This window comes from Haliaeetus albicilla, chromosome 1 (genome assembly GCF_947461875.1).
Source record: "Haliaeetus albicilla chromosome 1, bHalAlb1.1, whole genome shotgun sequence".
Lineage (NCBI taxonomy): Eukaryota > Metazoa > Chordata > Aves > Accipitriformes > Accipitridae > Haliaeetus > Haliaeetus albicilla.
In genome coordinates this window covers 71,462,777-71,483,417 of record NC_091483.1, presented here as the reverse complement: position 1 = coordinate 71,483,417, position 20,641 = coordinate 71,462,777, and the positions used below count along the sequence as shown (strand labels likewise).

Below are 20,641 nucleotides of genomic sequence, written 5' to 3'. Positions count from 1 at the left end.
GTCATTTGTCTGAAACATGGCTGTTCTTTACTAGGATATTGGTGTTTATCTGATAAATTGCAATATTGATGATGCCCCAAAGACCTTGAAAGCAACTTAAAAAAATAGAGGTCTTGGATGTGGCAGAAAAATCCCACCATGGTTGAGTTCTGCTGCCATTAATCTGAAAAGTGTGGTGTGATTCATTTCAATTCTGGGGGTTTCCAACCAAAGTCAAGATGGCAATGGGTACACAGGCAGGAACTTGTCTGGAACCCTAAATCCTGTGAGTACTGGACAACATTAGATTGTTCAGCCTAGAAGAAATATGTGGTATTTCTTTAATCCTGAGCCAGTAGAGAGTATGAGCTACTTGGAAGAGGGGGCATATAAGATGCTATTGCTAAATCTTTGTTCTGGAGAAACTGTGATTTAGGAACACTTTGCCTCCTCTTGGATTTAGGTAATTAGCTTGTAGTAAGACATCTCAGTTTTATTTCCCTTAAATGCAACACCTATTTAACTTGTGTGTGTGGGAAAGCATATCTACTTTGTGCAGTTTTGCAAGGCTAATTTTCACTTGCAACAAAATAAAAACTGGGCTGAATTCTTAAATATTTAATTACTTCTAGTTCTTTCCACTCTGACTGTGTTTACAAATGTATGAATGCACCTATTTTAAATGTCTTGCTGTCTATCTTTGGATGTCTTGTGGACCACAGGCTGAGGAATATTCATCCAACTATCTGTGGAGCATGCCCGGTTGACTTTAGAGAGTTTCACTCAATTTTTCAGTAATTGCTAGGCTTCTGTTTCTACTGGAATGATAAAAAGCAACAGAACAGAACTCTCCACTGGTGAACTTCTTTTCTTGCCTTCTAACTTACTTAATAACACATGACTGTAGATATGGAAATATGGAGATTAAGTGAACAATAGAATGTTTAACCAAATCTTTAATTCAACCTTTTCCTTGCTCATGGTAGAACAGAAACAGCAGAGTCCAAACCTTCCAAATGAGTGCAAGGCAAATGAGTATCAGTTAAGCTTCATTAAGTACAGACCTTCTGGAATGACAACATGGAGCTTCGCAGTGTTCGCAGATGTGCCCAAACCAGCCGGTTCTACAAACTAGCTGGTTCAAACCCAAGTGGGACACAGGTCTTGTAGCGCAGTGCTGACTATTTGCCATGTGAGGGTTGCTGGTACATAGCTGGTTAGTTTAACGTTTGCTTGCTTAGGCCTACCTGAGCTGCCATCACACCACTGCATTGTGGAGTATCTCAAACCCCTGTTGCCTTCCCATGGGTATCTTGCCTTCCCCACTGGTAGCAGCAGCTTCTCCCCAGCAGAAACCCAGAGAAGCTAAGTGAAGGGGCAAGGCCCTGCTGCCTGGGGAAAGGCTTCTGCTTGTCCAAGGTGCATTTCTGCTCTGAAAGTGTGGTGGAGCAGACAGAGAAGCAAAGGCATTGTGGTTGTGAGATGCAACTCCTTCCCTTAATGGCAAAGCTACTTTTGCTTTTATGCACCAGGTAATGGACAGCGTGTAACTACTGCACTTCCCTTGGCTGTAGAAGTCAGAACATCTCCATTTACCTACAGTGGGGCTATGCTCATTTGTATTTTCTCTTCTTTCTAGCTTATGCTGCTTAAAAGGTATATTCAGAAGCAGTCTGCTCTCTTAAAACAGTCTGTAATATCTGTATTTAGGGTTAAGGGGAGAAAGTGCAGTTGTTCATTATGTTAAACGTCACAATAAGAATGTTTTAGTATAGAAACAAAGTGGAAATTAAGATTTGTGGATCCTCATTCAACAGATGCCAGTTGGATCATGGTACTTGCAGTTTTTCATGTCTGGCAGCATTTGTTTGGGTCTAGGAATAAGAGAGCAGCTGTAATATGGAATATAATGGCTTAGAGCTGAGTGAATTGGCACAGTTCAAGTTTGTGCAGCTCTCCTGGCAACTTGGCAATTCTAGAAACACTTAATTCACCCAAACCAATTTTTCTTTAATGGAAAAGAAAACTTAGCTAACAGTGCTGAAAGAAATAGGATTTTCAGTCTGATCTTAGTGTCGCCAGAGCAAAGTACACAATAAAGGAAAGCAATATAATTTCACAAATGAGGTGGAACTATGCAGGGTAAAAAAAATTGTTTGATCTCCAGAGAGTTCATGTGAATTGAGGAAGGGGGTGGAGAAGTTAGTAACTCTGGAGAATGGACTGTGCGCAATAATATCAGCAGACGTTGATTTTTCTTAAATTAAATAGCTTTGTACAATTAATCTACTTTGATGCACTGGCATACCCCTCCAAGGAAACTCTTCCTTTCTCCAAAGCAGTAGCTCTTCTCAAATATCCTGTTGCCTGCACTATTACATAAAACAATGGCAAAACTATTTGTTCTAAATACAGTAGCTTTATTTTCTCTATCAATTGAATTGGAAAAAGTGCATGTGGACTAGTGCTAATTAAGATCGTGTGGGTATCTTACCCTAATGTGATAGGGACTACGAGTTTCTGTAACACCCTGATCTGGTCATAATTAATCATGACAAGGATCCTGTTGAGCTGAAAGCGATTAGTTCCAGCCTAATTAAAGGTCACTCCTAGCTACAGTTTTGGGCTTCATCAGGTAGATCATGTTATCTTATTTTTTCAGTGCAGACAGAAAATAATTAAAGATGACGCAAAAGCATGAAGTATCTACATATTTTCCAAATCAGTAACATAAAGAAATGTAAAAATACTACTTACATCAAAGATCTGAACTTATTTCAGGGAACTAACTAGTGTCAAAACAATTTCTCTGAGAGGAAAAGAGATGAGAAAACTATTTTTGGAGATGTAGTGAAGTTAACTAAGAATAGTATCATCCTACCATGGTGCAGAGGAGATAATTATGCTACATAAATGAAGTCTCTCTCCTCATAGTAACGTCAGACGTTGTATGTTCTCAATGTTATTGCAGCCTTGTCAGCCACCCAGGCAGCACATTTTGGCAGACCACAAAGGCATTTTCTGACTAATACAAGGTTAGGAAACGTAATGTGTTGGGAAGGTAATGGAAAAGGCAAGCTAACGTGGAAGACTGTCCTGTCTCCATCTCCCAGTTTGCCAGTCTAGCTTCCTGGAGCTGCCATGATATCTCCTGCAATTCCCCAATCCTCCCAGAGGCCTGACATTGTGTAGTGGGTTTAGAGGAGTTTCAGAATTATTTTAGTAAGTGACACATATCACTAGAGGTGGCACCTTGTAGAGATCTGCAACAGCCTCTGTGCTCTCACAGTCATCCTCCTCCTCCAGTTCCCACTGTGCTTGCCGATGTTTCTCTAACAGCTCATGGTAAGCCTAAAAGAAACATAATAGGTAGATTTAAATAGATGAAAAGGTTTTGATAGCTTCTTATGATCCTCCCCTTCCCTGATCCCCTTCCCATTTACCATCACAACAGTAAGTACTTATGTGGAACCATGACTCAGATGGAAATGAAACTTGCCTTACCACCTTAATTTGAACATATCCAGTCTTGAGTATGAAACCCCATAGCCTCAGCAATTTGGGGTTAAATAATATGTACCCAATACTGGAAAACACATGAAATGATCTGAGTTGCAACCTGCTTTCCTGTGTATGAATACCACTTCATCATAGCCAGTACTATGAGGTGCAGAACAGCCATCAGACATCGTTATCAGACACCTTAGTTACAGCTGTATCACACTGTATAGGGCTTTTCCACTGGGGTTGGTCACCATGTCCCACAGTGGTCCCTAAAAGGCTGATCTATGTCTTGGTCCTGATTTAGTCCTTGGTAACAGATTTAAGAGAGATGCAATTTCTTTCTTCAAGCCATGCCTGTGATACGTTGGCAGGCTCATGTGCTGTAATAGAAGACTGAATTTCACAGACAAAGAACATCTCATTCTATAGACTAATGAGTGTTCTTATACATAAATATTCCATATTTTGATTTAAACTGCCAAGTGCCCTCTTACTTTCCCATGGTAAGTATGGCTTTCTTCATTAGGTATGTCAATAGGGCTCTTCCAAAGAGCACCAAAGTGCTCATAAATTCTTCATGTACAGGTCATTCTTGTAGAGGTGGAGTTTAAAATTTACACTTCTCATGAAATTGTAGTTTACCACAGAATTTGACAAGTTAATTGCTGTTACTTGTATGTCCATCGGGGCTAGGGCTGAGCAAGACTGGGTTACTGTAACTGGCACTTTTTGGCTTGTGTGCTTCACCTGATCATTCCTGTATTCTCTGCCAGTTAAAAAAAAAAAAAAAAAAAAAAAAAAAAGCTCCTATTCCAGTGGAAACATAGATGAAGGAGACAGAATGATACAGGGACTCTAACCTTTAATATCTAAGTCATTCTGTCATATAAAAAAAATCAGAGCTGCAGCAACTAAATCATTACCATCCAACTTGTGTTCAGAAGAAATTGATGTGAAGAAAGTTCATTGCAAAATCCACCTTCTTAATTGGCAACCACTTAAAATTCAGCAGAAAGGTCAGTTACTGCCAAGGCTGTTACCATGGTGGCACGATGAGGTGGAGGGGGGAAGGCAGAGAAGAAAAGTGCTTTTGATGGCTACAACTCTGGGTTGATGAGGATTCAGGACCAACTCCTTCCCTGCTGGGCTGGCTGTGAAACCAGCTCCTCAACGTGAAAATAGCTCCTCAATGCTGAGGGGATTGTTTGCACAAAATAATTACTGAACTATCTAAGTCAAATCATGGGAGCTGCAGATATATACGTATTTTTCTTATTTTTCAAAGAGTCGCTGGACTCAAGACCCCATCTGTTCTGGGACAAACAGAAAGGCAGTAGAAAGGCTTAAATTTCATATTTGTTTTATTATTTGCACACAGGCATTTCAATACTAAGACTCAGTTGTGTTCTGTCCTGCAGCATGAAGTGCAAGTTGCTCACTTTTGCTCAGCCTGTCATAAGCAGACTGTCAGTCTACAGTTTAACTAAGTGTATTTGTTAGCTTTCTAAGGTGCACAGAATAGAGCATCTCTTGCACAAAGCCATGTGGCTCTACCTTTGTAGGGGAGAGGTCTTAATACAAACTTTTTAAGCTTTGTTTAATGAATTTGGGATGTGTCCAAGAGTTTTGAATGTGATAGAATTATTTGTCTCAATCTATGAAAAGCCAAAAAAGGTGAAATGTGCTCTACTGTTTTAAAGTGCCTGAAACCTTTTGTTTAGAAGTGAGGTGTTGCCAGACAGGTGTTGCATACAAGAACAGTAACTGCATTATCCAATTCGTACAATATAATTAAAGAACTTGGCCCTACAGTACCAAATGGCAGTGCTGAGAGCAGTAAATTTTGACAGTTTGCTACAGCTGGAATCTGGGTCTTCTCATACAGTAATTTATCTAAGTTATTAGATTTCTTCAGAAATTTAATGCTGCTGAATGTAACCACTTTAGCCTTAAATTATTTCTTTTCATGAAAATTGAGGATTGATTTTTTTTTTATTTCTTAATAACTTGGGTCTGCAGCTCTCAGCATTTACAGCTAAGAACTCTGATTTCATATATACATTCTGAACAATAACAATAAAGCTCTGCAGAAAATATGGCCAAGAAAATATGGCCATTACACTGGCCATTGTATAGCACATTAAATTATCTATTGCAAACTTTCTCTAAGGTATCCTGCCAGTGATCATAATGAGTTTTCCCTCTGCTTACATGGAATTTGATAGTCTTCTGAGCCTCAGCAATCTCACTCATAGAAAGGCAATTAGATCAGTGCAGTCTGCATTCTTCTGTAATGCAGGCCAGATACTTTCCTCCAGACATTCCCTATATTGAACCAAACACATAATATCTAAGTAAAAGGTATTTTCTACAAAACCTGCATAATCTAGCATTAACACCCTTTGGCATTTTGTTCCAATGCGACAAGACCAACGCTGCAGGAAAAGTCTCTAGGCAAGCCTAGGCAATAGGGAGTCTGACCCTATCCTACCTGTGCTAGTGTACATGATTCTCAGGAGGACTCAAAAATCCCAATTTTATGGAACTGGAAGAAATATGCAATATATTTTGCTTTAAAAACTAATGGAACAGTGAAAATAAGCTTTTACATGCTCACCTTAAGAAAATCATTAACATCTTCATTACGAAAAGTTTTACTGAGGAGACTCCCTTGTTCAGCTTTCTGTCTTTGTTTGAACTCTTCTCTCTTCTTTGCACGGCACTCCAGTCGTTTCAAGATCAGATCTTTACTTTGCTGGATACATTCTGGAACATAAACCACTGACAATTAGATATTGTAACTCCACAGGGAGAAAGTAGCATCTGCTACTGTCACACAACATAAGCTTTCAGAAATCTGTTAGTGACTGAAATAGGCAAGTAATTGCCATGCATGATTTCAAATTTGATTCTTACCCTGATGGTCGTCTTAGACATGAACTTTTGGGTTGTTACATGGCACTTAAATCTATCAGGTTTTTGGATCACTACCATCCTGCACCCTCCCTTTCACTGGTGCTGCTGCTTATGCAAAGGCAGTGTGTTAATTCAAGAAAGATTCCCACCTGCAGCACCCCAAACCTCCCCCTTCTGCTTCTGGAAGGCCCAGAAGTGGCTCATTACCTAATTGCAGATAAGCAAATGCTGCTGCAAGGACAGGTGCAGTAACATACGGCGGTGAGAATAGGTCTAGAGCAGTGCTAGTTCGGATTAGCCTGAACTGGCATGCCGCCGTACCAGGCTTCCAAAGTGACACATCCAGGAACCTGCAGCAAAAGTTGTCAAGGTCCCTCTGATTTTGTGCCAGTACTGTGAAATATTTGAGACTGAGTTCTTCCCCCCTTCATCCACCCTATACCTCTAAGTGATTTATAAATTCATGATTCTATCTGGACCCTGTGCTGCAGAGTGGAATTGGTGCTTTCAGTGTTCTGTGACTACTTCATGTCTCATTGCCTGTCCACCTAAGCACTCTATTCATTTCCCCAACTTGCCCTGCCCCAGGCCAGTACTTCACTCCTGACACAGGCAGCTAAAGGGGAATACAAAGGAATAGACATCTGTGCCCGTTGTTCTGCCACTACATAAAGCTGCTTTAACTGTGAGAAATTATTTTGTGGAGAAATAAAGAACAATACTGTAGCACTGAGCATGTTACTTATTCTCCATGCTCATTTACTGTGCTTATCAACAGGCTGGTGATGCACTGACAAAACACTTGAAAGTGCACTGAAAGTATAGGAAAGCCTGTAATAAAAATGTCATTTGAACAAATGTAGCAACTGTTATTTTTAAACACTACTTAATTCTTTATTATTTCCTTGTTTGTTTCCTGGGAACACAGTCTTGCTGGCTTTGTGTTCTGCTTCTGAATTATAGGTACAGTTTAACTTATGTATTTAGGAGCTCATAGGCAAGGTCAACATGGACTCTCCTGTGAAAATGCTGCACTCCAGATTTATTTTTTTTTTAAGCACATTTCATTTCTATCTAAAACTAGGAGGTTGATAATGCCCTTCCACACAGGCTGTACTAACTATCATATATAGCTATATATAAACACCTACTTTGCATAAAATCAAGGCCTTGGCAGAGGTATGTTTTGGAACAAGAGAAACTTGAAAAAAAGGGGGGAAAAAACACCCACAGATGTATGTTAATGCTTAAGGAATGTTAGTGCCTGAACCTATGCAAAGACTATGAAGTAGGCATGCCAGTTTTAGGAGTAAACATCCATGAAATAATCTGTATCACGTTACACATGAATTCTTGAGTATCAGCAAACTGTTCACATGGTTAATTGGATTTTAAAGTGGAGCAAGTCTGCAGCATGGGAATTCCGATCACCTTCTATGATGAAATGACTGGCTCGGTAGATGAGGGGAGAGCAGTGGTTATTATCTACCTTGACTTCAGCAAGGTTTTTGACACAGGCTCCCGTCAGATCCTCATAGAGAAGAGGATGAAGTACAGGCTGGATGAGCAGACAGTGAGATGGATTGAAAACTTTCACAAAGTCCACCTGGAAGCCAGTAATGAGTGGTATACCCCAGGAGTCAACACTGGGTCCAGCCCTGCTCAGTATGTTCATTAATAACCTGGATGATGGGGCAGAGTGCACGTTCAGCAAGTTTGCAGAGGTCACAAAAACTGGGAGGAGTGGCTGATACAACAGAGGGTCATGCTGCCATCCGTAGGGCCCTTGACAAGCTAGAGAAATGGGCTGACACAAATCTCATGAAATTCAACATCGGGAAGTGCAAAGTCCTGCACCTGGGGAGGAACAACCCCAAGCACCAGCACATGCTGGGTGCCACCCAGCTGGAAAGCAGCTTGGCAGGGAAGGACCTGGGGGTCTTGGTGAACACCAAGTTGAACATGAGCCAGCAATGTGCCCTTGTTGCAAAGGTTACTGCTATCCTGGGCTGCATTAGACAAAGCACTGGCAGCAGTTGGAGGGAGGTGATCCTTCCCCTCTGCTCAGCACTGGTGAGTCCACATCTGGAGTGCTGGGTCCAGTTCTGGGCTCCCCAGTACAAGAGACATGGAGATACAGGAGACAGCCCAATGAAAGGCCATGAAGATGGAACTGGAATGATGGATGGGAACATCTCTCCTATGAGGAAATGCTGAGAGAGCTGGGGCTGTTAAGCCTGGAGAAGAGAAGGCTCAGGGGGATCTTATCAATGTATATAAATACCTGGAGGGAGGGTCCAAAGACAGAGCCAGGCTCTTTTCTGTGGTGCCCAGTGACAGGACCGGAGGCGAGGGGCGCAAACTGAAACACAGGAGGTTCCCTCGAACACCAGGAAACAATTTTTTACTGTGAGGGTGACTGAGCCCTAGCACAGTCAGCCCAGGTAGATTGTGGAGTCTCCATCCTTGGAGGTACTCAAAAGCTATCTGGACATGGTCCTGGGCAACCCGCTGTAGCTGATCCTGCCTGAGCAGGGCGGTGGGCCATATGACCTCCAGAAGTTCCTTCCAACCTCAACTGTTCTGTAATTCTGTGAATTGCTGACCATGAGATACGGCACAATTTATCGACACAAAGCCTGAAAGTGAATGAGCAGCGCTGCAGCAAGAATATACTGCAACAAGATTACATTCATTCTGACCATTCAGTTCACTGAACTCTAGCACAATTTTCTTTAAATATGCCCATGAGTAGCAGAAATGGTTCTGCAAAATGTGTGAGAGTAAAATACTTCTCACTGTTTTCCTTTTGCCTGAATGTGTACTATAATTTTTCATGGATGCTGATGGGAATCACTGAGACCTTGATATAGCACCTATCAGAGAAGGTGGGAGTATGTTTCAGAACATGTTGGGCATTAGGTAACATGCAAAGTGACACAGGGAGAACCTTACATCAGTGGGTCAGTCAGCTTAGACTTTGTTGTAATTGTGTACTTTACAGATAGGCAACATGAAGGAGTGGAAGAGGAAGAGGCAAAGACTTTATTTTTAAAGTATTTTTGTCTGACATAATAAAACAGAAGTTTATCTAAAGATCATAAGCCTTAAATTATCTTTTCACAAGAGCAATAGCACAACTATGTTTCGTGTGTCTTCTGGCTCCACATGCTAGCAGGAGATCATAAGACAGTATTCTGCACATATACAGCTATTACTGTCCCTAACATTAGCCAGTATCACCAACAATGTCAAGCGTGAACAGTAAATGGAGAAATCTCACAAAGACTTGTAACAAATGTGACTCTTCTTCAATCTTCAAATAATGAAATAAGGTATAGATTATATTAACTGTAGACTAAGTTCGTAGTAATGCCTGGAAAAGGCTTAAAGCCAAAGTTCCCATATTAAGTGTCCACCCTTCACAATAACAGTGTTCTTGGCCAATTCATCAATGCCTTTTTAAAACAGAGCAGTATAGGGCCAAAGCAATAATTTTTTTACTATTTAATACAATAATCAGAACGCATACCCACATTTGTAAAGTCATGAGCTCCGGTCTAAGTACTCACCATTACTGAAGTGTGCCAGTTGTTCCCAGAAGGCCTTGTGCAGATCTGTTAAAAGTTCTTCCTTTTGTCGGACTGAGAGATTATTCTTTACAGTTAAATTGTCCAGAATATTTGATATAATATTTAATCTACACTTGCACTCTTCCGGTATATAGGACTTCAGTGAATCGATCATTTTCACCACAAGCTCCCAACTGAATAACCTTTCCTGAATGTCCTAAAACAAACATAAAAAAGTCCTGTTTAGAAACCAAGAATGGGACTTTGGTTGTGCTTGTCCTTTCATTGAATTACTCATTCCCAAACTACACAGAAAACCGAGGAGGCTTCTCAAGACCAGGTGAATAACAATGTTCATACACTTAAGTACTTCTGAAAATCTTGACTGGTGTAGGATAGCAGTGAGTTTATTGCATGTTCAGGTGCAAGAGCTAATCTAAAACCACTAGTGTTTTTCATGATTTATAGCTGTCAAGAAGACATTACGTCAGGAAAAGACAACAACAAGCTTGCAGAACAAACTTAAATAGTCAAGGGGGAATGATGGACAGAAGGGCAACATGGAAGTCCTGGACCTCTTTTCAAGATACTATATGGCACACCAGTATGGGCCTTCATTTTGAAATGAGGACACATATCTGATTTTGATACTGCTGGGATTCCTTCAAGTATGTGGTCAGCTGGAATTCAGTAAATATACAGTAAATAAAAATCAGTATAATTGCCTATGGCCTAGTGGTTTTCATTGCACTATTAGAGAAGCCCAGGATTACAGCAGGGAGCAAGATTTCCTGGGTGAAACTGCAACTGCTTTTGACAATTCTGCAAGGTGAGTGTGACAACTACCGTAGTTAATGGAGACACGCAGACAATGACCTTTGCAATGAGATGCAAGCATCACAGTAGTGACTTCAGGTAGGAATATTTCCTGTATCTGTATCCAAACACCTCATTTGAAGTCTGCCCATCTGAAGGAACTTGCTGTACAATAGCCTGGTATGGGTCAAGTGTGATCAGCTGCAAAGACTATTTTCATACCTGGCCAGCTCAGTTTACTTAGCTGCTCCAATGAAAAACTAACAAGCTAATAAATACTGTATCTGTTTTCTAGTAAGCCAAATTAAGCTAGCTATCCATTTATTCTCCAAATTACTAATAAATGCAGTGGGCCAGATTCTGATTGTATTGTTAATCTATAAATTCCAAGTCATTCTTTAAGTATGTCCTGTGCAAAGCAAATAAGTATCTGTCAGATTTAACACAACATAAAGCATAGTGCTGATGCATTTATAGACACATTTTTCCATCTTAAGATCACATCACTAAGAGATGTTAAGGGTTTTCAATTCCAGTTAAAGTCACTGGACACACAGAATCACCATCAAATTTAAATTACGATTTCTCAGTCAAAGCGGAATAAATACTCTGAAAGAAAAAGAAATGTCCTAATGCCCAGGGTGACGATTCTCCTTCATCATTAGATCTAGTGGTCTTGCTCCTGGCTCACTGGCTGCATTAATATCACTTTTTCCTAACAGGTCTGCCTAAATGGTATTTTGAGAATTAGAACTCAAGTGCAGAGAGTTCACCCTCCTGTGGGTCTTCATAAACTGCAATGGAAGTTGAGCTTTTTGCAACAAAGCTGAAAGAGACAACTGGAGTGAGCAGTCTACATCATTCCTGAGGCAGGACTGACAGACTCTGTACACTTGCGTCAGTCTTTGTGTTCAGATTGACTAAATCTCTCTCAATTTTTTTTTTTTTTTTGTACTTTACCATTGCCTGCAAATCTTGAGATTCACTTAATAAGCTTTCTACTGCAATCATCTTCTCGGTCAGATCCATCATTATCTTTGTTGCTTTGGCACTTGAGCATTTTGATTGGTCCAAAAAAGCCTGCTGGGCTTTGTCAGTCTGCTTCCAGAAAGCTTCCATCTGTGGAATACGAATCAAAAAACAATCCATGTTCCCTCATTAATCATCTAGTATTGCAATACCACGAGAGGCATATGAGTCTACTGAGATATAAGTCACTGAGACTACAGACATATTTCAGTATTAGTTTTAGTAAACATTTTGCAAAACTAAAGAGCCTGTTTACTATATGATGATATGTGTGTTGGTGGCACATAACCAGTAGGTCAATCCTGACCTTTTAAACCACAGTCGTTCTGTATAACTCGCTAAGAATTTCCTGTTAGTTTCCCACATATTGCATTTATAAAAGCCTATTATGTTGTTAGCATTAATGGGAAAACTAAAAGAGATAACGAACTGCAGCCCTTTTTTCTGGGAAGTTTATTTAGCTGTAGGAGCAGATATTCCAGTCAAACAAGATTTTTGCTAAAAAAGGTAAACTGACAATTGTCCCTGTTTTTCACCATCAAACCTTTCACAACCACATACTACATAAGCACGTTATTAATTGCGTTGGAATTAAGTACTTTATGGAGTATCAGCACAGTGTATGCACCCATTCTGATAAATTATCGTATGCGTAATCTCTAGTTTTAGGCTCCAACCCCACAAACACAGAAGACTGTGCACAGCTGTGAATATTCTGTGGTTTTCAATGGGATTACTAGTACACACAAAGATAAGAAAATGTATCCATTGCCAAGATTTGTATTAAGTATCTGTGAGTTTTGAAAAAAACTGTGACTATGGCATCTGTGAGTATAGCAAAAAACCCCTTTATATTACTGAGGGAAGACTGGATAAGTTCAAGGTCCTGATCTGTACGAATCTGTGTACAGGGAAATAATTTTCAATATGGATGAAAAGCATCTGCTGGCATAAGAGTGACAGACCCACTGAAGGATGACTGCTGCTGGTGAATAACTGCCTCATGTTGCTCAGTGAGGGTGCCAGCGATTTTTTTATGTGACTAACTCTGGAGAACTCTAAACAATCAATTTTTCACCGAGCAAAGTTAAATTGCAAAAGAAACTTGATACAGATGTACCATCATTACCAGGGCTTCCGCTATAAAGTGGAAGGCACAGAGAATCAAGAGAAAGCTGAGAAAATTCCCAGTGAAGCATTTAACCACCAGACATTAAAAAATGTTAACTCCTCTATGAAAAAGGCTGAAGGCTGAGATGATGGGCTGCTTAGTTCAGGGCTGAAGTGCCACAGTCAATCAGTGCAGGCAGCTCACAGAGCCATCAGTCTGACTAGTCAGTCTCTCATTTTCATCAGCAGTGAATTTGCTCAAACCTCAAAAACAGGACTGGGAAGGAGAATATCTTCCAGATTACTCGGTTTACTGGAAAAATAATATACAGACTATTCTTAACCTCCAGTTTTCTAGCCTGCAAGCTATTTGGAAACAGTGACACTATTGAAGAGAAAAAAAAAACACTTTACTATGAGAATCAAACGCCTGCTATCAAACTACATTTTTGCATCAAAACCCATGTAAATGTATTCTAATGTGGAAAGTTGGTAAAGAAAAATGTTTTGCTAAAGTAAATGTGCAAAGCATACTAAAAGATTGTACTGTAATTATTTTCTTAGTACTTATTTCAGCTGAAAAACTTTTAGTTTCTTATTACTCTTTTATTCAGTTATGGAGGATTGAAGACAACAAGGCGCTAGGATAAAATTGCTAAAAGTCAGGCTATTCATAGGCTTGAAATAAGTCTTACCATCTGACAAGCAATAGGCATTTCTCAGCTCTAAATCCAGTGTGATAAGACAGTGTTTGTACAAAAAGCATATTGGCTCCCAAAGGGAGTTGGAAATACTTTGCTGGAGCAACATAAAAATGTTTTCAGGACTCATACACATCTAAACTACTGACTGTGGACTAGTCAACACAACAGTTAAAAAAAAAAAAAAAAAGCAATCCCCATCAAAAGAATAACATTAAAATAAAATTTTAGAAAAAATTAGAAGTTACATTATCTATTACGTGCTCAGAATATTCCCTTTCTTTCCTTTCTAAGTCTTCTAGAGTCTGGTACTCTGAATTATGGGCTCCGGACATCTCAGCATTCTGGAGTCTACAGTCAAGTTGTTTCTGTAATTCTTCAAAATCCTGGGAAAAAAAGCAAGGGATTTGTTAAACAGAAAACCAGACATAATTTCTAAATTTGGGAGTGAATTTGTATGTCAGTTCTGGCTCATGGCTAAGGAAGCTGCACAAGAGCATTCAGAAAGTTCTATCTGTGAGTAATGCACCTTCTGCAGCAAGCAAAGAAAACTCAAAGGTATGTGGCAGCTCTGAACTACACTTAATACAAATACATATATTTCCACTAGTATGTGAGTACAATCAAGACTGTTGTCCATCTCCACTGAATTCAAGTTTTAGTAAACACTGCTCCATGAGCTTTCATAGTAATAATCCTTTGAATCTATTCACAAATATTTTTATTTTAATGCATGTGCCCCATCTTAAATGGCAGCTATGAGTGTACAAGCTGTATTTAAAAACATATAAGTATCCAGATATGATAATCAGATAGTGTTTCCTGCAGAGTGCTAGCACACACAGATGAACACACCTGTAATGCTCATAAGGGACAAATTACAGGCTACGTCATTATATGGGTTTTTAAAGTTTTTCATTCCTTTGAAACCAGGATGTTTTTTTCTGAAAGCTAATGATACCAACAAATACAAGTCTTCTGCCATTACTTAGTAGGTTGGTACTGAAATGGATGACTCTTCAGTTGCTGAAACATGCCTTACATAACAAGCATTTACTTTTAATACCACCCAATTTTAGGTATCAATGCATTAACTTGATACCCTTATGCCTTAAAGAATGTAACCAGATTTTGACAAGCTTCACAAACAATTTCATCAAAATCCCATGGATTTTTCTTACACTGCAGAATTAAAAGAGGAAAGTGCTTTCTGCAATAAATCATATAATCTTCCATCTTGCCAATGCAGTACTACAGTAAATAGTTTCCAGTGCTAGTACTTTTGCTGCTTACCAATGTCTCTTTTACATGGTATTCATAACCAGCCTCATCCCTTACAGGATATCCCAACTCTACAGCTGTCACGTTTCCAAGACCTTTCTCTCCATAATATAGGACACAGGAATCCCATATTGACACTTAAACAACTGGACTATTCCGGCAATTACTGCATCTAATAAACAAGATTTAGCCTTTGTCTTGCAGCAGCTCAGTTAGGTGCATGAAGACAACGATGCTGTCAAGCCTCATTGCCGATTAGGCTATACTGGGAAACGTGCCTCATATATATATTACCTCTGTATGTATAATTTGAAGTCATTACCAGAAGTCCATCAGTAAAAGGGATTCGCACACCAAATCTCACTTTTCATTTAGTAAATACAATCAACTTTAATACTAAACCTGAGGATTTAAGGCAGAAGAGTGTTTTTAAGGCAAAATGCATTCTGATATAAATTATAGGGTACAAATTATAGGGTACAACTACAGAGATTCCTGATATTAATTCACAGATTGTGAGACTGCACGAACAAAATAAATCTCAACAACTAGAGCTGACAAGCAACAATCATTACTGTGAGAAAATTAAATATTGGACTACACTGCTCAGATGGTGGAGTCTCTTTCAGTGCAAATATTCAGGACTTGGATTGGCAGCGCACTGGATAACCTTACTTGAGGCCCTGCTTCCTACAGAATGTTGGACCAGACGATCTCCAGATGTGCCTCTCAACCCAGACTTTTCTATGACTCTAATCTGGAAAACGGAAAATGGAACTAGTAGCTCTCCTATTGTTTAGTTTTGTAAAGCCTTTTTTCCTTCTAATAATCTTAAAAATAGTACTGTGACTCCACCTGAAATGCATACTGACTGTCAATGTATGTCTTCCAGTTCAGAAGTAGCATATGGATTTTCATACAAGTATATGGAAGAAAAAAGGACAATGAAGAAAATATTTTCCCTTGTTGAAAGCCTTGAGTTTCCTTCTGCTACTTTATTTCCTGCTATTTTATTATTAGTAATGATACATGGGACCAGACAAAGACCCGATAATTAGAAATTATTAAATCTGAGTGAATAAGGTTCACAATGTTTTGTTTGCCTGAATGGATTCAACTACAAAATACTTTTATCCTTAACAGATTACACACATCGCTGTCCTAATCACCTCACACAGTAACAAAGAGGAAATGCATACAAGGTAATGGAGAGCATCAGCTAACAAGAGTGTTACTTTGCATTTCTTCTGAAATAGATTACAAATGACATTGCTGTTTAAAAGGAGTAGGTGAGCTAGCCTGCTGTGGCAGCTTGCACCAACAGGTGGGATTAACTCTTATTTTCTATGGTCTTAAATATTAACCAACAAAACCACTTACATTTTCCTGAATTAAAAGGATCTTCTTGAACAAATCATCAGTAATCTTCTTTTTATGATAAAAGTCTGTGAGGCGTATTTTGAGAATCTGACTAAACATCTATTTAAAAGGAAGGAAACAAAACCCAGGGTAAGTGCCTGTTCAACATTGTAAGGACATCTTTGTGATAACTTTTGTTGATTTAAATCAATCAGTGAGACTATTGTGAATCATATGCAAAATAACAGAAACATCATCAGCAGCTCTGCAGTACTTCCACTGTGAAAAATTCTCTGGCTTTGGCTTCAGTAAGATACTGGAAGACGGTGATACATTCTAACAAGGACAAGGACATAATCTCCTATAGCCTTGTAACCAGACTGACACATTTGAAACTGTCCTTTACTGGAGAAAATGCAGATCCCTTAATATAAAGCCCATTTTTCTAAAGTTTAATGAACTCCTAAACTGAAAGATACCAACATATTCATTACTATGATTTCAACTGTAGTCAGCCAAATGAAGTGTCAAAAATTTTTATATACAACCCAAAAGTAACCATCTCAAGTTCTAGCTACCTTCTCTTACAAAAACTACACCTATTTTCCAGTTGTGTGCCTTTTTTTTTTTTTTTTTAAAGATTGTAATACTAGTGTCTTCAAAAAGATGTTTTTGAACACTGGGATGATTTTTGCGTAACCTCCTCCCCTCTTGCCTCAGTTAGTGTCAGTATAAAGAGAATTCACTTCATTACTAACTGCTGCAGCATTTTCCAACGTGAAGATAAAAATATGAGAAATTTAACAGCCACCTGCCTGTTACTCATGTACTTGAAAACAGATGATGCAGAAGTTGCCTATTTTAAACATATTAAAAAAAATCATATTTACATATTAAAAACAGTTATCGAAGCCAACATTTCAGCTAGAAAAATCTGGAAAATATGTTATAATTAGAGCTCAGTAGAAGAAAAAACCATAAAGCAGCCATATTTTGGATCTCACTTGCTAATGTTTTTGATAGAAGTTTGGCAAGTTTTGAACACACACCACCAAGACACCACATACTGTAACAAGGAAAAAAAAAAGAATTCAGGAAAACCCTGAAGGAAGAGGGTATGTTTCCTTTTCCTAGACCTGATGCTAAGAAAGACTGACTGAAATCAGAGAAAGCAGAGTGGAAAGGGAAGAAACTATTCTCTAGACTGAAATTTTTTTTCCCTTTTTCCGTGCCAGCAAAAATATAAAGCTATTTAAAGCTTCAGCTAAAGGTCAGTCATCTGCCTTTTGTGGTAATTTCTGGTGGGCCACAAAGTACATTAAATGCTCATTTTCTCAGTGTTTCTGTGATTACATCACCATGTTGTTATGTTAATTTCATTTACAAATTGATGATTAACTTTGAGATCAAGTTCAACCTTCCCTAGTCAAGATAAACTTCCTTCTGGAATCTGATCTCAAGTTCCCTTTCTCATCTACTTAGATGGGAATAACCCATCAGAAGAGAAGCTGCTTTCCAGGTTTACTTGCACGCTTCCTCCTTTGGGTTGTGTAGAAATTTTTTCAGAAAATCCCACCCCTTGAAATATTCTCACTGCATTTAATAAATTACATCAGAAATGACCAATGTGTTTAAACAGAGGTCGGGAAAGAAGGGAATGAGAAAGCTATATACTTTATGTCCAGATTTATATTAACTGATCTAAAAATCAGTAATGGTAATGATTCTGTACTCGATCATAACTAGTCACCATAAACAATTCTCCTAACTGAGTATCCTGTGGCTTTAATTGTATACATCCATTTTTGTTTTGTTCTGTTTTTTTTTTTCCTGTCAGCTTTGGATGCTGTGACCTGATGTAGGTGGCTATCTGTGGTTTAAATGGGTACTTCAATTCCTCTGTCCTACAAAATCATGACTATTGTACTTATCACAATGGTACTGATTCAGCTGAACTGAATTTTCAATTTTATTCAAAGAGCTTGGAGTCCTTGGAGTTGCAATGCATAAGCACTGTCCTTAAGACATAAAATCATCTATTAAATAATTTTTTCCCTCTTTTTATGAACCTCAAGTGCTGTATGTTATTCTCTGGAGTAATGTTTAAAACCAGATTTTTATATTATCTAGTCTGACCCTCTGTATTTCATAGCCCAATATATTTCATTATATTTTATCACTTTATGAAGCTCCTATGTATGCAGAACAGGAGAAAAAATAAAGACGATACTGTAGAAATGCAACTCTGCTATACTACTTCCCAGCTAGCCAGTTGTTTATGTTATTTCCTAAACTGATACTCAACTAAGATGTTCAAACCAAATAGCTATAAATAAGACATGAATGAATACCTACCACATGTTTTTCTTTTCTGAGTTCAGTATCAAGAAGCATGAGATCTTTTAAAATAAGGCTGCAAAGGCAGAGCTTAACATCAAAACTAAAACAAAGATTTAAAAAGTGTTAATATCAATCTAAGTGAAGGTTACACAAAAGGGCAACACCATATAATAGGTTCATTTAACCACTAAATTCTCCTAAAGGCAGCAGTCAAGACACTTCACTTCCACATTGCCTTCTCTTTCAGATAAAATATCTCTACACAGAAGTAAGCAAAACAAATAGTGCTTTTAATAAAGTTGGGAGTTTCAGTTTCCTTTATTTCCTTTAAAAAAAGGCAAGGTAAATATAGGCACGAGTGGCTACAACAAAGGGAAAACAAGGCTTTAAATTAGAACAGCTGTAAGAGTGGACATTTTGAAAATATTCTTCATTGCTAGTACCTTCCCCATTCCCCACAGTGACATAAATATGATTTTCTTTATTCTTGCTAATGAGAATACAGAGACATATGTATTCATCTAGGGGTACCTTGCCATGGTGCAGCTGAAAGAAAATCAGAGCTGACAGTCCATTTTGATTAGCTCTACCTGCTCATCAGTGGCGCATCTGACAAAGGAACTGTTTTCCCACAATAAGACACGAGTAGTTCCCATTAAAACGGAGAGAACAGACCACTGGCACTTGCTGTTCTCAAGGCACCTGCTGTGTGACTTTACCTTGTACAGTGCAGAGGACTTCATCCCCAGTCGAGCATACCACTGCATGCGTGAACTGAGCATACAAGCGAAAACAAAGGGATCTCCTTATCCTAACACTGACATACCTTTTACGAGACAGCTTTTGCTGAAGTTCTGATTCCCAGAATTTCATAAAGAACAAACTGACTTCCAGTATGCAGCATGATGTATTACTTCAATCTCCCCAACCACTTTTTTAGGGTTATAAGCAGATAACTCTGTCTTGATGTGGTGAATGTATGCATTCAAGCCAGCTTTTGGTTTACACTAGACCTCTACTGATTGTCCTGAAAACCACTGGAGCATGCTAGGAAATGACCAAACACAGGGGCAGGTTTACTGCTTACCTCTCACATGTTAGCACTTCAAGGAAGCTGGTCACCTTGAGGAAGGCTCGAGCCTGAAATCTATCATCACTTGTTGTGGAATGTATTGTTGTGGAGGAACTGCAGTCCTCTTTGTCTCCCTGGCTCAAAGATCCCAGGCTGCCTGACGTAGATGTCTCCATGACCTGATTAGGCAGAACGGCCTGCTTTGGATTCTCATGCAAAGATGGATTGGATGAGCCATCTGCCAAAGGCTACAGTCAAAGAAAATTCACAAGGTCAATTAATACAGTACCGTAAGGACATAAACATCTCATCAATTTGCAGTGTTTGCTTTCAAGCAAAAATGAAACAATAGACACAGCAAAAGTGTTTCCACATAAATTAAGATTCATCATACTGACAGGTTTGTGCATTACCCAGAAAATCATTCTTCTGTTGTGGTTATCTGCTTGGTGCCTGTTTTCTTACTGAAGGGCAGATCCTTGTGGGGTTTTTCTTATGGCTCCTTGAACAGACCCAACTTCTATTAACATTAATGGGAAGAAAAGTCTCTCAACTACAGTGAAAATTGACCAGACACCATGTAAAGCACTGCAGGTTTCAGGGGGAGCTGAAAGCAGCTGATGCCTTACAGAATAAGCCCTGAATCAATGGACTACAAAGATCCCTGTTAAGCTGATTGGCAGTAAGTTTTCTTCCATTACTAGACTCTGCAATTTACTCTGACACAGAATGATTGTCATTAATTTTTACAAGCAGAATCTAAAACCTTACCCTAAATTTCTGGTTGATGGGATAGATCACTTTTGCCTTCAATGCAAATGCCGTGACATTACTGTTCAGAGGAGACTCACTTTCCTGTATGGAAAAGAACAGAAAACCATTTGGGAACAGCACTAGATCTGATGGTTGTTCACTGTAAGTATCACATGCCTCTTTTGGTTACACAACTAAGAAATTCCTAT

General features: G+C 38.9%; 1 protein-coding gene across 1 annotated transcript in view; it reads right to left on the bottom strand.

The window, feature by feature from the left end:
• The window catches only part of EVC (EvC ciliary complex subunit 1), a 55,717-nt gene that overhangs the window by 28,492 nt on the left and 6,584 nt on the right, over positions 1 to 20,641 (bottom strand). Inside the window, exons 4-12 of the mRNA XM_069791132.1 lie at positions 20,451 to 20,534; positions 19,695 to 19,927; positions 18,623 to 18,707; positions 16,289 to 16,387; positions 13,876 to 14,013; positions 11,748 to 11,906; positions 9,972 to 10,188; positions 6,101 to 6,249; positions 3,232 to 3,330 (exon numbers count right to left, since the gene is read on the bottom strand). Of these exons, the coding sequence (XP_069647233.1) occupies positions 3,232 to 3,330; positions 6,101 to 6,249; positions 9,972 to 10,188; positions 11,748 to 11,906; positions 13,876 to 14,013; positions 16,289 to 16,387; positions 18,623 to 18,707; positions 19,695 to 19,927; positions 20,451 to 20,534 (1,263 nt within the window). The remainder of the gene's footprint in view (positions 1 to 3,231; positions 3,331 to 6,100; positions 6,250 to 9,971; positions 10,189 to 11,747; positions 11,907 to 13,875; positions 14,014 to 16,288; positions 16,388 to 18,622; positions 18,708 to 19,694; positions 19,928 to 20,450; positions 20,535 to 20,641) is intronic.